General features: G+C 35.5%; 1 protein-coding gene and 1 long non-coding RNA gene across 2 annotated transcripts in view; one reads left to right on the top strand and one right to left on the bottom strand.

The window, feature by feature from the left end:
* LOC309615025 overlaps positions 1–16,936 on the bottom strand; it is a 511,470-nt gene extending 494,534 nt beyond the window's left edge. Inside the window, exon 1 of the long non-coding RNA XR_014236505.1 lies at positions 11,020–16,936. This is a non-coding gene — a long non-coding RNA (uncharacterized lncRNA). The remainder of the gene's footprint in view (positions 1–11,019) is intronic.
* NECAB1 (N-terminal EF-hand calcium binding protein 1) overlaps positions 1–18,245 on the top strand; it is a 285,172-nt gene that overhangs the window by 183,092 nt on the left and 83,835 nt on the right. The window contains exon 6 of the mRNA XM_082364108.1: positions 16,852–16,988. Coding sequence (XP_082220234.1) covers positions 16,852–16,988 — 137 coding nt within the window. The remainder of the gene's footprint in view (positions 1–16,851; positions 16,989–18,245) is intronic.

The raw sequence follows: 18,245 nt of genomic DNA, 5'->3' as shown, positions 1-18,245 counted from the left end.
TACCTAAATTCACTTGGTAGCAAAACCTATTTTAATGTTCAGTATTGTGCTGCAAAAATATCAATATAGTCATTGGGTGCTGGGTGCTGCCCCAGACCCTGATAAGGATCTTATATGATACATGGTATATACTGAGTATTACCTTTCTAGATTCTGAAAATTTCTGAATTTTGAAACACATTTGGCCCTGATAGTTTCAATAAAAGATCAAGTTGAGATGGCTATATCATTGTATATGGTATGGTAATAGATCTCCTAATTAGTCTTTCAGACCACCAGATTGTATATTTCAGCAATGCTGAAATGCAATACTATCTTACATTAAAAACAAACTACCAATTATTTGAGATATTCATTGCATTTCAAGAGCAGCATAACACATCATGAATAGGCAATTGAAAACTGACCCCTGGGGCATTGGGGAAAGTATGGATGGATTTATTAACCTTTCAAAAATGACACCCTTATGAGACTGGACTAATTATATTTGTGGCAGGTGTACTGGCATGTAATGAATTAAGAATGCTTTCACTTGTAGGCTTAATTTACTAAGAGGAATCAGGAGCTACCTTCTGAAAGTCACTGATGACAGATCACTTAGATGGCTTTGAGCATAATCAATTGGTCTAAAAAATAATTCCTTTTATATTGCTACAAGATGAGATTAATTATTGCTTCTTTACAACCTTTTTATCCTCTGTAGTGTTCTGGAGGAACTTTTCTACTTATAACCTATATCTTCTTAGGAGGTAAAGAATGTGACCTCAAAATTTTGTTTTACATCTGGAAAGTCTCTTTAATCAAACTACAGTTAAGAAAAGCCCATAATCACACACCTAACTATGGAGTTGCATTTTAAGCAGATGAAAAAGCTTACTGCTAAACCTTGGAGTTCTCAATGAGAATAAGTTCAGATAGAAAAGAAGTCAAGATCTCACACCAAGGCCCTGTATGCTCTCTCTTCCCCTCTTCCACCCACCACCACTCAGGGCCCCAAATCCAAATTTAAAACTACAGCCTTGTAGGACCACTTATAAATTGATACCAATAGTTCCTCATTCACTGAAATCAGACACTATATTAATCATTTAGGGACCTGCAAAACCACAGAACCCTGAAAAATGAAAAAAAAAATTAATATTTGGGGCCACCAAGGGTGAATATCCCCAGAAGACCTAAAACTTCATTAGTAACAGCAGCTCCTAGGGAGTTCTTCTCAGCCATGCCAAGATGACTGAACCCAGATTACTGCTTGGACTATGTTCCCTTCAGATCCCTGACCTCTTTTCTTGCCTGACTCTTTGCCTCTTTCATGATTCTTGATATCTCATACCCACTTGACCTTTTCATACAGAATCTAATGTAATTCTTTATAATAAGGATATCTGCTATTTATTGAGCATTTAATACATATCAGTTACTGAGCATACATTATCTCAACTAATCTTTTAGTCCAACTGCATGAGATTCTCTTACAGCTAAGCACCTGGCAAATGGTAGGTACTCAATCTTGTTTCCTCACTGCTCTCTTCACCTCCTCTAATAGTTCATGTGTTTCATCCTGAGATTCCTTTATCTGACCCAACCAATATTTATGGAGTGCTGTGTCTGCTCAAATCCTCTGGAAAGCAGATGCCAAGATGGATCTAGGAGTGCAAGAAATTTGTTGGGAGAAATGCCTCTGAAGGGTAAAGCGGAGAGGAAGCAGGAATAGTGGGAAGAAACTTTGCACTGTGATGCTTATCTGACATCTGGAGAAAGACATGAAAGTTGAGCAGGAAATACCTCTAAGAAAGTCCTGACCAGGCCAATGGGGAGCCCCAGAGCAAAGCCTGCCCATAAAGGAGTTCCACATCAGGCAGAAATGGCCCAGCTCTTGAACCTTCACTATGTTTAATCATTAGTTAGGAATAGCCTGGAGAGAATGTGGTTTCAGCATTAACATTTCAGGGGATCCCTAAGGTATAGTAGCTGGAGGCTGTCAAATAAGTATGTTCTTTTGACAGGTTTTCTCTGATAGCACCTCCATGGCTGCCATAGTACCTACTATATACCAGAATATGATTTCAGGATCATGGGCAAAGATTCACAAATCCTTAAAAATTCACCTTTAATGATCCATTTCTCTAAAGTCTCAAAAGGAAATGTCCATGGGAAGGGAAAGACCTAATGTCTTTGTTATCTAATAACTTAGCAAAGGATAGTGGGAAGCTTGCTAAGAATGAAAGGATGGGATCCAAAATTTCTGAGCTGGAGAAAGGTGAGAAACTCTGAGACAGAGAGAGATGTGCAGAAAGGGATAGTGACTGCATCAAAAAACAAATTGCCTAGGTCTATATATACTGGTGCTCATATATCATCCTTGGTGTATATAATACTATATAGTACATTTGATTTTTGTGTATATTTATTATACCCTGGTTTGATCCAGAAAGGTTTACAATGCTTTTTTTCTTTGTCATAGGAAATATGTAACTCAGGTAGGTCCTTATTCTTGATACAGTTTTATAATGAAGCTGAACATTATCGTTCTTAGAATATTCTGGAAATATTCTGAGACCCAGGGTTGACAGTATGGGAGAAGGAAACCTAACATTCCTCCCTAGAGTCAGATACACTAGTAAGAATAATCAGTGTTGCTACACAAACACTGAGTACCTGATGTGAAACTTTGAAGACAACATTAGTATTTAACTGGGTACTGTAAAGGTATCCTCTCTAATTAAAAGGAATAAAACCTTCCCTGTGCTTTTCTCTGGGATTCTACTGTTTCCACATTTTCATTATTAGAATTATTTTCTTCATTTCATTAAGAAAATAAAAAGTTGCTCATCAGCAAAGCAGCTGACTTTAGTTCTTATTTACCTAAGTGGCAATATTCAAGGATCACGTGAAATATCAAGATGCAAGAATGAGCATAATTCGGTAAGCTCTGTATCTCCCTGCATTGACCTTTTTTGAGACCATAGAGCAAGAAAAGAAAGGTAGAGTGGGTACCAGAGAATTGCTTCAGCTATGCAAAGAAGAGGAAAATTTGGTTCTTTTCTTTCCAACCAGCATTAGACGAACCAGTGAACACAGACTTAGTCTGTCTGGGGTGGAAGCTGAGCCCAGTGTTCCCATTTCATAGATTTGAGGAAACAAACACATGAGAGTTAATGGACTTACCCAAAGTCACACTATGAGTTCATGGCCAAGCCTGTCAACATGGAATCACATCCTCCATGAGGATCAAAAAATATTATTCAGAATTGGGTAGAAATACTCAAATCAGTTCAGTGCAGTCCAATCACTAAACTGTTAACATGGGGCCACTTCTGAGCATAATGAAGGTTATCACTGTAACCGTCCAACTACAGAACTCTACATCGGTTGTCATGGCAAAGGAGCAAACTCTAAGCTTCCGATTAAAATGTATCCTTTTGTAAGAAACCATCAAGATTCTTATGAGTTTCATCACTGTCTTATAGTCTTTTCATTTTCCATAGTACCCCAAGTCTGGAGCTCAAAATGCCTAATTGAAATTTGCTTTTCGTTGTTTACATAAAAAATGAATTAATTTTGCTCTATCAGTTTCTTGATTTTTTTTCAGCAACATAAACATACTTTAATCATTCTAAATATTTAAATGTTTTGATTTCAGTGATGAAAAATAGTTTGGTGGATAGTAAGGTTATAACTTATTCATTTCTTCTAAAATCTAAATTTTACCTTCTAATATTAAAGTTTTTGAGTGTTCGATTCAATACAGAACACAGAAAATTTATCTCAAATATGAAAGAAGAATATAAAATTATAATTGAAATAACTGGCAGCCTGGAGATACTCAGTTCAGCCTGGACTTTGATGAATCTTTACGTGAAGGTCTTAAATGTTTCTGAGAAAAACCTTCTGAAGATGACATGATTTGTGTCTGTGATCAAGAAAAACTGATTTTCAGAAATTTATGCTGCCTTTTTGCTACTATCAGTTTAAATAGAAGTTCAGCTGCAATTTAGATGACATTTCCCCTCCATTTTAATTGTTCATTCTTTGCTCTGAAAAGCTTTCCTTCCAGAAGTGCCCTTAAGGGCAGTTTTAGAGTCAAGAGCCTCTGCCCTTCACAGCCTCAAGAGGCTGGAAATTGCTGTTTCTCTCCACAGACCCAGAAATGATCAAGAGGATTTTTGTGTTTTAAACACTTTTTGATGTGAAGCAGCAGGAAAAAGACAACTGTATTCTAGTCTACTCTAGGAGGGCGGTGTGAGCTTGAACAAGTATCCTTAATCTATACCCCATTTTGGAAATGAGGAATTTGTATTCAGTGCTCCCTTCTAGCTCTATAATATGTTGTCTTTGATTAGCTGCTTGCCTATGAAATTCAGTGACTTTCTGATACTGAAGTTTGTTTCTCAGATCAACAGACTATAGATACCATGTTCTTGTTAAAAATTAAATACTCTCTGTCATGCCAAGTGAGACTTTTAGTAGTTATATTCATTTTGTAGGGGAATGGAAATGTGTCCCAATTAGTAAACCCTATGTGTATTTAGTGTTTGGCTAAAACCTTATTTGTACATTATCAGTGTTTTCTGTGTGTTAATGTAAGATAAGTGTTCGTGAAATGAATGCATTTTAACCTATAACAACTGCAAAATCAGGCTGTTTTGTTTTATTTCCTTTTTAAATTCACCTTACACAGTTGTATTTACAAAGGGATATTCAGTAAATAATAGAGTTACTAATCTACAAATTTTATTCTATTTTTCCCCAAAGTAAAGATTAATCAATGAGCTTGAAAGTAAAGCTTTACTTTTTTAAAAAAAGATGCTCTGTGTGTGATAAAATCAATTTCAAAATAGAGATTTGGAAATGTTTGTTCTTTTTAGTGTTTCTCAGACTTTTAAAAAATGTATCCACTTATTTATCTATTTATTTATTTTATTATGTTAGTAACATGGGATCTATCCTCTTAAATTTTTAAGTACACAGTACATTACCGTTGACTATAGGTACAATGTTGTACAGCAGAACTCTAGAATTTAATCATCTTGCTTAACTGAAACTTAGGCCTGTTGACTAGTAACTCCCCATTTTCCTCTCCCCGCCTCCAGCTCCTGACAACCACCATTCCACTCTTTCATTATTTTAATTTGCATATTTTAGATACCTCATATACATGGTGTTTAGGAGGAGACAAATTACAAGTGAATGTTACCCTTGAGGTATTTCATGTGCTTAAAAATGACATTCAAAGGAAAGTGTGTGAGCAGTAAGGTGGAAAGCATCCTTTTTTGGGAGAAGAAATTTTGGTTATATTTTATTATCAATATCAACAAACATATTGAGCTCAATTTATGCAGAAATATAGCTCTGGGTTCTTTATACTGAAAAAAAATTGACATTTGTTTCTGTGTTAACTCCAGAAAAATGCAGACCAGAAGTTGAGAAGACAGTATATGAGAAGTGATAAAAATTACTAATTTGTATGTGTTTCTACTGCTTGCCAAACAGTCCTGTATTTTACAGCCCATATCTGTCTATTCCCACAACCTCTCAAATATGAGAATAGTGTACCTCCACCAGACTGGTTCGTACACATATCTTAACCTTTTTGTTGTAAAATAAAATGAGAAAGAGAAAAGCCACAGAAATCAAATGTGGAACGTAGTAATTATACCCAAACACTCTTAACTACCACTCAGATCAAAAATACAAACTTACCAACCACCCTAGACCTTCCATGTGCCTTGTCGCAATTATAATCTCCTCCCTCCCCTGTAAATAATGACCAAACTGATCTCTCTAGTAATCATTTCCTTGCATTTTATTATGGTTTCATCATACAAATGTTCATCCCTAAAAACTATAGTTTATTTGTGCCTATTTTTATGTCTGTTACATCTCTTTTAATTTGCAGGTTACCTTGAAATCCTTTAGAGAGATGCTCACCATCTAGACTGTTGTTGCCTTCTCATGGTACAATTCATCATGTTCTTCTGAACTCTGTTTTTACTTCAAATTGTCAGCTGAATCCAAAGTCTCATTTGACAAGACTATACCTGATAGTGTGTTATCTCATCAGGAAGCACATACTATCTGATTGTCTCTTTTGATGTTGGCCGCTTTTGATGTTCAGTGCCCAAATTAGGGGTCAGAAAACTTCAACCATCTGCCAAAATCTGCCAAGCACATGTTTAATATGGTCTACAAACACAGCCAGACTCATTCATTTAATAATTATCTATGTCTGATTTCATGCTATATTGGCAGGATTTGTGGCCTCTTGGTTCATAAAGTTTAAAATATTTACTGTGTAGGCCTCTCCAAAATAGTTTGCCAGTACCTGGTCTACATCATTGGTCTCTATGTTGAACACTCCAGTAATTTTGGCTGTATGAAGCTCATTCTCTAGTTGATTCCTCAGGAAGAGCTCATGGGAACAATTTAATCTAAGTTTTTCATATTGATAATTTTTCTGTGCCCCTTACACTTAGAAGTCAATTCTTCCTGATGTAAAATCCTTGGCTTCATTTTCTTATTTTGTATACCTGAAATATGTTTCTGTACTTTCTTCTGGTAAAAAAGCATTGCTTTTGGAAAGCCTCAACATAATCTAGGTTTTTTTTTTAACTCTGGGACTCATTTGCTCTTTATGTGTAAGTGCACAAAGACTTTTTGCTTTGCCTTTTAAAGTCCAGTAATTTTACTAAAATATGTCTTGATGTGTTTGTTCTGAGTTGATATTCTTACACATGTAGTATGGCTTTATACCTAATTTCAAATCTTTTTATTTCAGAAAAGCATTCTTGAATGTTAGATTCTAGTGTTTGTTCTGTTTCTTTGTTGACTTCTATACTTATTCTTTAGGAACTCTATTTTTGGATCTTCTTTGCATATCTACAATATTTGTTACTTCCTCTCAAATCCCTTTTGTTCCTTTTCCTTATTTTCTTTTTTCTTCAATTTTTTATTAATGTATTTTGTCTCATTTTAAAATACTTGGTTATACTTTTGATCTGTTTGGTGGGCTTGTCTTTCTGGTGTGCATTCACTATCCACAGGAATGTTATTTTGCTCATATCCCTTTTTTATAATAAAATTATATAGAATTTGACCTTAATAATTTTCTATTGCTTATTTTTTTAAAAAAATACTAATTTTCCTACATTTTCCAAAGAATGTTGTATTCAGAATAGTTTTTCTGAATTCAAAGACCTCCCTCTTGGTTATCTTGTGGTATTGAAAACTATAGTGTCTTTCCTTCTGAGATTTCTGGCTCTGTACCTCCCCCTGACTTTTATTTGAATCTTCTCTTCTTGATATCTGTGAACCTGTCCTGCTCAGTTTTGATTTGACTCCCTGCAGTTTATCTTCAGTGTGGGACCCTCCTAGCATACCATCTTAGCTAATTAATTTCAAGAGTTCACAGGGGATCATGGTTCCAGTCTCTTTAGACTTTACTAAGATTTTTATGCTTACCTACTTTGGGATAAAAATCCTCCCAGGTTTAGCTGTTCTCAAGCTAGCTAATTATGCTTTCTTGTGAACATTTGTTGGCTATTTTGGAGTTCTCTTGTCTTCAGGTCTGTCACATATCCCAATGCTTCCCTTTGTTTCTTCCTATACATCCAGCCAGTGATACCGTGCAATGCAGACCTTCTGGCTATCAGTGATTTTGTCCTTAACCACTTGTAACTTGTGGTTCATGATGATACCTTAAACTCTAGTTTTGTTGTTATTTGTTGTCTATGGAGTTTTGTTGTTGTTGTTATCTATTTGCATTATTGGTTTTTATGTGAGAATTCCTGGAGTTTCAAAAACAATGCCACCAACATGGACATCTTCCCCAAATCCTCCTGCTATTATTTTTCTGGTTTCTATGTTCCTATGAAGCAGAATAAAGGAATGGGCCCAGATGAATAGAACCACACTCATAATGACTTGAGGAGAAGGGAAGAAATCTTAGCCAATATACATAAAAAGGTGTGGGAGAGAAAAGAAAAGGAGGGAGTAAAATCACACTAGAGACTGAGAAAGAATTTTGAACAGATTCTGGGAAATGAAATGGTCTGGAAGAGGATATGGTTGACAGAATTCAGAGTAGATAAAAGAGATAATGCACGAAGGGTTGTTTAGATTTATAAATTGGATCTCATATACTATCCTTGATGAGAAACAAGTCAAGGACAGAAACACTTTTAAATTAATTTTGCAGTTGAACTATACATTTGTAACTCTACATTGTAACTCCTCAAAGACCAAATTTCATGGGCCACAGCTTCAATGTGGTAACAAATATGCATGTAAAAATTATACATTTCTGAACAATCAAGGCAACAGATGTGCAGTACTAACTATATGTAGAAAGAACTTAGAAAAATTAATATTTGTGGAAAACCTGTTACATACCAAACGAACCATATATTTATCCTAGCAATAATTGTGAACTGAACTATTATCACACCATTTAAACCCAGGTCTTGTGAATTTTAGGTCAATGATCTGTTCATTACACTTTGTAATATCCTTTCACCAATGGATTCATAACAATAGTGAACATTCATTTATCAAAAACTACAAGCTAGACATCATACAGTGCACTTTACACGCCATGTATTTTTCATTTATTCCTCACAACAAGCTATGAGATTGATACTGTTCTTATCTTACAGTTAGGAAAACAGGAACTTAGAAATTTTTAATTTTAAGTTTTTTTTTAATTTTAATTTTTCCCAAGTTCACAATGCTGTTAAGTGGTACAAGCACATATTAGAACTTCAGTGTAAATATCTTCAGACCCAGTTTCTTTTTATTATTATTTATTTATTTAATTTATTTTTGGTTGCATCAGGTCTTAGTTGTGGCACACGGGATCTTCTTTGATGCATGTAGGATCTTTCATTGTGTCACACAGGCTCTTTGTTTTGGCTCATGGGCTTCTCTCTAGTTATGGCATGAGAGTTTTCTCTTCTCTAGTTGTGGCACACAGGCTCCAGGGTGCATGGGCTCTGTAGTTTGCAGCATGCAGCCTCACTAGTTGAAGTGCGTGAGCTCAGTAGTTGTGGCATGCGGGCTTAGTTGTCCCGTGGCATGTAGGTGTTGAGTTCCCCAACCAGGGATCGAACCTGTGTCTCCGGCATTGTAAGGTGGATTCTTACCACTGGGTCACCAAGGAAGTCCCCAGACCCAGTTTCTTAACTACCACACTATGTTGTTAGATGCACATGAATGTGATCTGTGTCTTCATCTGTTATTAATCTACAAGTTTGGGTTAACTCCATATATGTTCCCATCTTCATACCCATGCATATTTTCCTGAAATTCTACTTTTTTGAAGAGGGTTACTTTGAGATTACTTTGGCATTGTTCTTTGAGCAAAGACATTCAAGGGGCCATATGTTCTTGTTAGGGGCTGCTTGTGTGAGACAGAGCAATAGAAGGAGCCAGAGGAAAGAAATCTACATGAAAAAAAATCCTTGACAATTCCAGGATGAGCCCTTTATAATGGAGTTTGTCAACTTAAAAGTCTTAAATAATATAACATCTCTACAGTATTTTCTGATTTCAAACTAGAAAATATCTAGTTATGATAGGATTTAGATTTTTTTAGTTTCTTGGTTATTTAATAACATTTTATTACAAAATTAGAGCCTTGTTTCCTCTTTCACTAAACTGCAAAACTATAATTCTCTTAATACACGGGGATCTGCAGTTTGAAAATATTTTAATCTCTTGCTCTGTCTTTAAGCTTTCCAAAGACCTATCTGGAATTAACCTCAGTCCATTTTTAAGACACTTAATTAAGGACCAGTTTTCTTTTTTCTTAATTTTATAAGGATTAAACTTGATATGGTGTTCTCCTAGTTTAAAAAGTGTATCATTTAAAATGAAAGACTACTGCGATTTATGTCTAAGGGTGTTCTGCCCATGTTTTCCTCTAAGAGTTTTATAGTGTCCAATCTTACATTTAGGTCTTTAATCCATTTCGAGTTTATTTTTGTGTATGATGTTAAGGAGTGTTCAAATTTCATTCATTTACATGTAGCTGTCCAGTTTTCCCAGCACCATTTATTGAAGAGGCTATCTTTTCTCCATTGTAGAGTCTTGTCTATTTTGTCACAGATTAGGTGACCATAGGTGTGTGGTTTTACCTCTGGACTTTCTATCCTGTTCCATTGATCTATATTTATTTTTTGTGTGTCAGTACCATAATGTTTTGATGACTGTAGGTTTGTAGTACAGTCTGAAATCAGGGATCCTGATTCCTCCAGCTCCATTTTTCTTTCTCAAGATTGCTTTGACTATTCATCATCTTTTGTGCTTCCATACAAACTGTAAAATGTTTTATTCTAATTCTGAGAAAAATGCCATTGGTAATTTGATAGGGATTGCATTGAATCTGTAGATTGCTTTGGGTAATATAGTCATTTTCACAATATTGATTCTTCCTATCCAAGAACAGGGTATATCTCTCCATCTGTGTCATCTTTGATATCTTTCATCAGTGTTTTATAGTTTCCTGAGTACAGGTTTTTTGCCTCCTTAGGTAGGTTTATTCCTAGGTATTTTATTCTTTTTGATGGGATGTTAAATGGGATTCCTCGTTCTGATCTTTTGTTGTTGGTGTATAGGAATGCAAGAGATTTCTGTCTATTAATTTTGTATCCTGAAACTTTACTGAATTCATTGATGAGCTCTAGTAGTTTTCTGGTAACATATTTAGGATTTTCTATGTATAGTATCATGTTATTGCAAACAGTGACAGTTTTACTTCTTTTCCAATTTGCATTCCTTCTATTTCTTTTTCATCTCTGACTGCTGTGGCTAAGACTTCCAAAACTATGTTGAATAATAGTGGTGAGAGTGGACATCCTTGTCTTGTTCCTGATCTTAGAGGAAATGCTTTCAGTTTTCACCATTGAGAATGATGTTTGCTGTGGGTTTGTCATATATGGCCTTTATTATGTTGAGGTAGGTTCCTACCTCATAGAATAATGAAAATAAAAGCAAAAATAAACAAATAGGACCTAATTAAACTTACAAGCTTTTGCACAGCTAAGGACACCATAAACAAAACAAAAAGACAACTCTCAGAATGGGAGAAAATATTTGCAAATGAAGCAACCAACAAGGGATTAATCTCCAAAATATACAAACAGCACACACAGCTCAACATCAGAAAAACAAATAACCCAATCAAAAAATGGGTGGCAGGTCTAAATAGATATTTCTCCAAAGAAGACATACAGATTGCTTAAAAGCACATGAAAAGATGTTCAACACACTAATTATTAGAGAAATGCAAATCAAAACTACAATGAGGTATCACCTCACACCAGTCAATGGCCATCATCAAAAAATCTACAAACAATAAATGCTGGAGTGTGTGTGGAGAAAGGGAAACCTTCTTGCACTGTTGGTGGGAATGTAAATTGATACAGCCACTATGGAGAATAGTATGGAAGTTCCTTAAAAAACTAAAAATAGAACTACCATGTGATCCAGCAATCCCACTCCTGGGCGTATATCCAGAGAAAACCGTAATTCAAAAAGATACATGCACCCCAATGTTCATTGCAGTTATTGACAATAACAAGGACATGGCAGCAACCTAAATGTCCATTAACAGAGGAATGGATAAAGAAGATGTGGTACACATATACAATGGAATATTATTCAGCCATAAAGAAGGAAATAATGCCATTTGCAACAACATGGATGGACCTAGACATTGTCATACTGAGTGAAGTAAGTCAGACAGAGAACGACAAATATAATATCACTTATATGTGGAATCTAAAAAAACAGGGTACAAATGAACTTAACTACAAAACAGAAATAGAGTTACATATGTAGAAAACAAACTTATGGTTACCAGGGGTAAGGTGGGGAGGGATAAACTGGAAGATTGGGGATGACATATACACACTAATATAAAATAGGTAACAAATAAGGACCTACTATATAGCACAGGGAACTCTACTCAGTACTCTGTAATGGCCTATATGGGAAAAGAATCTAAAAAAATGCATATATATATATATATATATATATATATATATATATATATATATATATGTATAACTGATTCACTTTGCTGCACACTTGAAACTAACACAACATTGTAAATCAACTATACCCCAATAAAAATTTTTGTTTTTTTAATTCAAACAGAAAGTCACAAAAATTATAATCATCCTCATCAGTTCACTCAGTCCCATGTAATTAATTTTTTTCATCGATCTTTTGTTAGCACTTTTATGAGTTCATCAGTTTTTCATTAGTGTTCTGAAAATGCTTATTCATTCAGTTCAGCAGTACAGTCAGTTACCAGAAACCTGTACTTGTCAGAGTCTTTTCCATGAATTCCTTGAAGATGAAACCCTTTTATACATATTTGCAAAAGCATCAGAGTACCCCAATAAAAATTTTTTTTTAATAAAAATAATAAGATGAAAGCCTAAGAATGTTTAAAGAAATAGGACATAGGTAATAGTGTAAGCCAGTTAGTATTTAAAAAGTAACAGTTTGGGGGAAAGTAGGAAAAGAGAATAAAACAACATTATTTTTGTAAAAGTAAATTTCTTCCTGTTATAGAAGTTGGCACAGATGTCTGACACAACAGGTAGAGCAGCAGGAGCTTAGATTAAAAGGCAGTCAGAAGCAGTATCCCCTGCTAAGTGTGATTGTATCTGATCTCATAAACAAGAAGACACTGAGACTGGTTGTCACTGACTTGATTAATTTTCAAGTAGGGCAAATACAAACAGGGAAGACTATGCTCTTATTTTCATCATAAACTGAGATGATTCATAGTGGGTTAATAGCTAAGATTTCCACTCTTCCATCACCCAGATGGGAAAGAGCTTGCTTTCTGACGATGACCTGACAGTAAAAATGCACAGGCAGTCCTCTAAGGAGCCTGCTTTTCAAAGTACCATGCTTCTAATGCTAAGGATTTTACTTGAATGACTCCTAGCCTTGTTCCAGTTCCACACAAAGGAAATACGTGTATTGAAATATTTACATTCTGACTTTCCAAAGGCACAAATGGAAATATTAATGCTACTTTATTAACAATTTCCACTTAATTATCACTTGAACAATTATCAGTGAATTCAGTGAACATTATTGGAACCTGAGAAACATACTCTAAGCCTTCATTTGCCCATATCCTTTTTTAATATACATGAAAGAATAACCTGTGTTTGGAAAAAGAGGCAGAATCTGGATATCAGGTACCATCTGTACATTATTTTTACTGCTTTATTAGTTCTTTCTACCAATCTCTCAGATTCCAGATTTTGCCCAAAGGAATACATGCCTTAAGCCAATATATCAGTCTTCTGGGAGTTCAGTATGAAAAGATCCCTTTCTGTACCTTCTCAGCCAACACATTTGTTGAGAATAAAAAGGGCCAGGCTTTGACATTTTCCAGCTTGTTATCTATTTAATTTTCCATCTGCTTCTTTTGCCACTGCCTTCCAAAGGAACATCTGCTGCATCTCTGAGGGAAGGAAAGGAAGATTGGATCGAAGCCACCTGGGTCTACAGTCCTAAACCTTGGAATCCAGATTAAGGGAAGGGAAGAAGACGAACAAATGGTCTAGAGAATAAAATGAGGACAATCTGTTAAAAATAAAGCTGTATTTCTCTTTATTCTAGAGCCCACATGACTGGACAAGCTGCACGGCAGCGTCTACCACCAGCAAGGGCTAGATGCAGGGGAAGGCATCTGGTAATTGGGGAGAGGCAAGAGCAGTTTCTAGAGCTCAGACACTCCCTCTGGTGCCTGAATCTCCATGTGATTCCCTGTACCTCATGTAGTCTTTAAGCATTTAAGGATCAGCTGCTGAGAGCCAGGCTTTGTTCTGGGTATTCTGGAGGCAGAGATGATCAAGACATGTTAGTAAACAACATATTACAATATAAAATGATAAAATTATACCCTAGGTAAGGAAACGTTGTAACAAGAGCACACAGAGCGAAAGGATGTGTGCCTAATCCTGTGAAAAGAAATAGTGGTTCAAGGGGAGGAAAGGCAATACACAGATGATACCATGAGCTGAGTCTGGAATGATAAATATTAGAAAACAAGCTTTTTTTTCTCCTTATCATCAAGGGCAGCACATAACAGCAAATCTTCATAACTGACTCAAAAAACCTAATCCCCCAAAGTCTTAAACCCACCCACCATCCTCTCAATGTCAAGGCACCAACATTTCTGTCAAATGTACCATTTGGGTTGTGCCATCTCTTAATGTTATCTGGAGAGTTACTAATGAGGATAACAAATTCTCAAGGTAAGATGCAAGTCTCAGCATAACAATTTCTTAATTTGCTATGATAGAAAATGACAGAGTAGCCAGTTGACTGATTTTAACTGTCCTCAAAACTCTAACATCACCACAGTCTTTATATGTAAGACCAAAATAACAAACACAATCAATTCTCAGTTAGCTTATCTGCAAACATTCAAGTGTTGGATGAGCATTTGCTCTGGGCATCATGGGGCATACAGAAGAGTAGATCTTTGTGTCTCCGAAGCTAAAATCTAATCTCAATGACCAGAGTGTTTAAATTGGATAATCCAAAAAACAAAATCTCCTTTCTATAGATAGTTCTGACATGACAAATATTTAACATTTAAATGAGAAAAGAATAAGGCCAATGTAGTGCTGCATACCTCAATAAATGCATAGTTCCTTCACTTTTACCTGCTGTCCTCAAATAAGTACAATATCATTTGCTTTAGATTAGTGCAATGTATATTGAGGTGCAAATACAATTAGCATGATCTCTGACTATACAATTACATCTTCTCATCGTCTTAATACATTTTATTTTAAAAATATGTTTTAGCAAAATGGAATAACTGTGGGGAATGGATCAAACACAATTTTTTTCTGTCATCACGTTTCTTTTTCATCTCAAAGTAAAGCTTTACTCAATTTTAAAAAACACATTGAGAAATAATTTTTGAATCTTTTATTGCTGCTGAGTGGCAAGCTATTTGATCAAATTAAATATTTTGTATATTTTTTATCTTGAATTAACTCACCAAAAATCCTAATGGTTATTATAGCATGTAATGTTTCATTTTATGGTTAATTTGTTAGATGGAGTTTAAAGACATTAAAATTTTTAATTTTTAAATAAGATATGGTGATAAGAAAATCTCCTGTGCTGTTCAGCTGCAAAAAAAAAATGAACTTAAAAAAGAGACTGATGATCAAAACCTTTTATGATTTCAAATTAGGAAAGAAATGAAGTTTTCTGCAACATTAGGTTGTTCCGTTAACAGAAGAAAAATAACAAAATAACTTGTATCAGGAGTCCAGAAGCTCAATATTTCCTAATTTAGAATTGATAGAAGTACAGAATATTTTTGAGTTGGAATGTATGCCAGAGTGCTTAGTCTGATTTGTAAGTGAGAAAGCTGAGACCCAGAGAGATTAATTAAATCTTGTTTGCTTGGGTTTGCAACCATGCCCCAAGATTCGCCAGCACGCTGTATTTCCTAGCATTATCTTGTCACCATCATTCCTTTCAATTTTGTATTTTCAATCATGAAATAATCATTTTGTTTAGGAATGGAGCCAAATAAATCCTTTCCTTGGCTGAACTTTTGTCTATTGTTCCCACCTGAGACTCTAGGAAATCAGGTTTAGCTGGCTGGTCCCACGACCTGAAAAAGTGGTTCTGTCACCATTTCATTCCATGCCAACCTGATTTTATTTTCTGCCTTGGTTCTCTCTGAGACTTTAGAAGACAAGAGTGGGCTTCCCTGCTGGCTCAGTGGTTAAGAATCTGCCTGCCAATGCAGGGGACACGGGTTCGAGCCCTGGTCTGGGAAGATCCCACATGCCGCGGAGCAATTAAGCCCATGCGCCACAACTACTGAGCCTGCGCTCTAGAGCCTGCAAGCCACAACTACTGAGCCCATGTGCCACAACTACTGAAGCCTGCGTGCCTAGATCCCATGCTCCACAACAAGAGAAGCCACCGCAATGAGAAGCCCATGCACCACGACGAAGAGTAGCCCCTGCTCGCCACAACTAGAGAAGGCCCGTGTGCAGCAAAAAAGACCCAATACAGCCAAAAATAAATAAATAAAATAAATAAATTTATAAAATAAAAAAGAAGAAGACAAGAGCAACAAGTAGCACCATCCACAACCCACCTGTATACCTAGACTAAGTTTGGCAGGTATAGTGATTATGTTTCTGATGATCTCTGTGTAGACTTGGGGTTGTTTGAGTGAAGGTGCTTTTGTGGCTGAGGTGTTGTACTAGAAGTTAGATGCAGCTGAGCTTCAGGTAAATTTCCTGAAGGAGGGACGTAAGCAGATTTAGTAAAGTGTTTAAATATTCCAAGCCTAACATTTTCTGAATTTTGAAATAACAACACATAAGTTCCTTTGGCTTCAGTGTAATACAGATCAAGCATAATAAATACATCAAGAGGGAATTAAGCCAATTGTCAACATGAGAGTACATTTAGTTGGTAAGAGAAAAAAAAAAAACCATCCAGAATTAGTCACATTCCAACCTTTTCTCCAGGTAATTTATTTCCTTTTCTACAGATGTCTGTTCCATAATTTGACTGGGTTTTGTCCTTTTTTCTAATCTTGAAGCAGGTGCAATTGGAGATGAGATATTCAAGTCATTTCTGCAGCTCTCTTAATTCAACTTCTGGTGGGTAGATAGAGTTCTGCCCCAACTTCCAGGACCCAACATGTTTTCTCTCCTCTTTGTCTATTTTTCTCAAGGATTAATCTGAGATTGATGGGTACATGGGGAAAAAAAAAACACTCCTGGCTATTTTTTCCTACTGTATTTCTAATTGCATTTGTTTTGTCATCCTTAGGACTACCAAGAGGCCTCCAATTTGGAACAATTTGTAACTCGATTTTTATTGAAAGAGACCTTGAATCAACTGCAGTCTCTCCAGAACTCTCTGGAATGTGCCATGGAAATTACTGAGGAGCAAACTCGCCAAGAAAGGCAAGTTAAATGCTTTCATATAATGTCTCTTTAGTGACTCCATGTTTATGAAAGACCAGTTGAAGGGCATTATACTTAAACTAGTAAAAACCAAAATGAGAATGAATAGATTTAAATGGAATGGCAGGGACCTCCAATGGATACTAGCCTTATATTTGCCTCTAGAAAAGACCATTCTCCTTTTTCTTTTACTATCTATCATTTATTCAACAAATTTTAATTGAGAATTTAGTAGATGGAGAAGACTTCACAAGCCACTGTGATAATGTAAAGATACATTTTACAAAGTCCCAATTCTTAAGGAGGCTAAAGTCTATTACATAAATAAAATATGAACACTAAAACTATAATGCAAGGTACAAGTGATAAATACCACAGAGAAGGGGAAATATATTGCCAAGAGATTTCAGAAAAGTAAAAGATTTAATATAGATAGACATGAAAGACAGTTTCATGGAGTTTCCTGATGACATTTGAGCTAATCTTAATGAGTATACTTGAAAATACAGAAACGATGGGGGAAAATCTTACAGGCTCAATGAATCTAGATATAGCAGGAGAGTTGAGCATTCAATAAGCCTAATTATTTAAGGAAATAGAGAAAAGTGAATGATGGGAAAAAATTTCAAAATTCAATGCCACCAATTGAGAAGATAAGTAGTGATAATATAGTAGTTGTATAAATAATGGCACTAATGTTAAAGACAAACTTGAATTAGAAATGTGTTAAGCAGACATCAGAATAATTCCAACCAACAGTTGGTAATTTCTTGAGTTATAATTTTTACCTTGCAAGCCAGAGAAGAGCTTGGTAAAACTCTTGCTTATGCAACAACTTTTTGCACGTGCAATGGCTTATCTAACTTCTGCATTTTAAGTTATGGAGAACCACACAGTAAGTTTTTTGAACAGGCTGATAAGAGACTGCTCAGTAGGCCAATTTTTTAAGACAAATTAATGGGTACATAATTATTAGGACATCTCAGAAAAACAGTGGAATTTTCAATTTTATGTTTATAATGTCAAAATGAGTGAGCACCACCAAATTCTAACAAAAAAGACTGTAATCTCAGATCTAATGAGCTTGTGCAGCTGAAGAACATTGATATGCACTCTCCAATGGATCTGCATGTCATTTCACTTATAAACTTAGTATTTTCTTCACTGTATTGGGTGATTCAATATCAAAGGGCAAAGTGTAACAATTGGCTTTAGAGAAGCAACAACCCATCTCGGGTTTGAACAGAGGATAACTGA

Source organism: Balaenoptera borealis, assembly GCF_965194805.1.
Source record: "Balaenoptera borealis genome assembly, chromosome: 17".
NCBI classification, from domain to species: Eukaryota; Metazoa; Chordata; class Mammalia; order Artiodactyla; family Balaenopteridae; genus Balaenoptera; species Balaenoptera borealis.
Note: the sequence above shows the minus strand (reverse complement) of the source record. Positions and strands in the feature narration are given on the sequence as shown.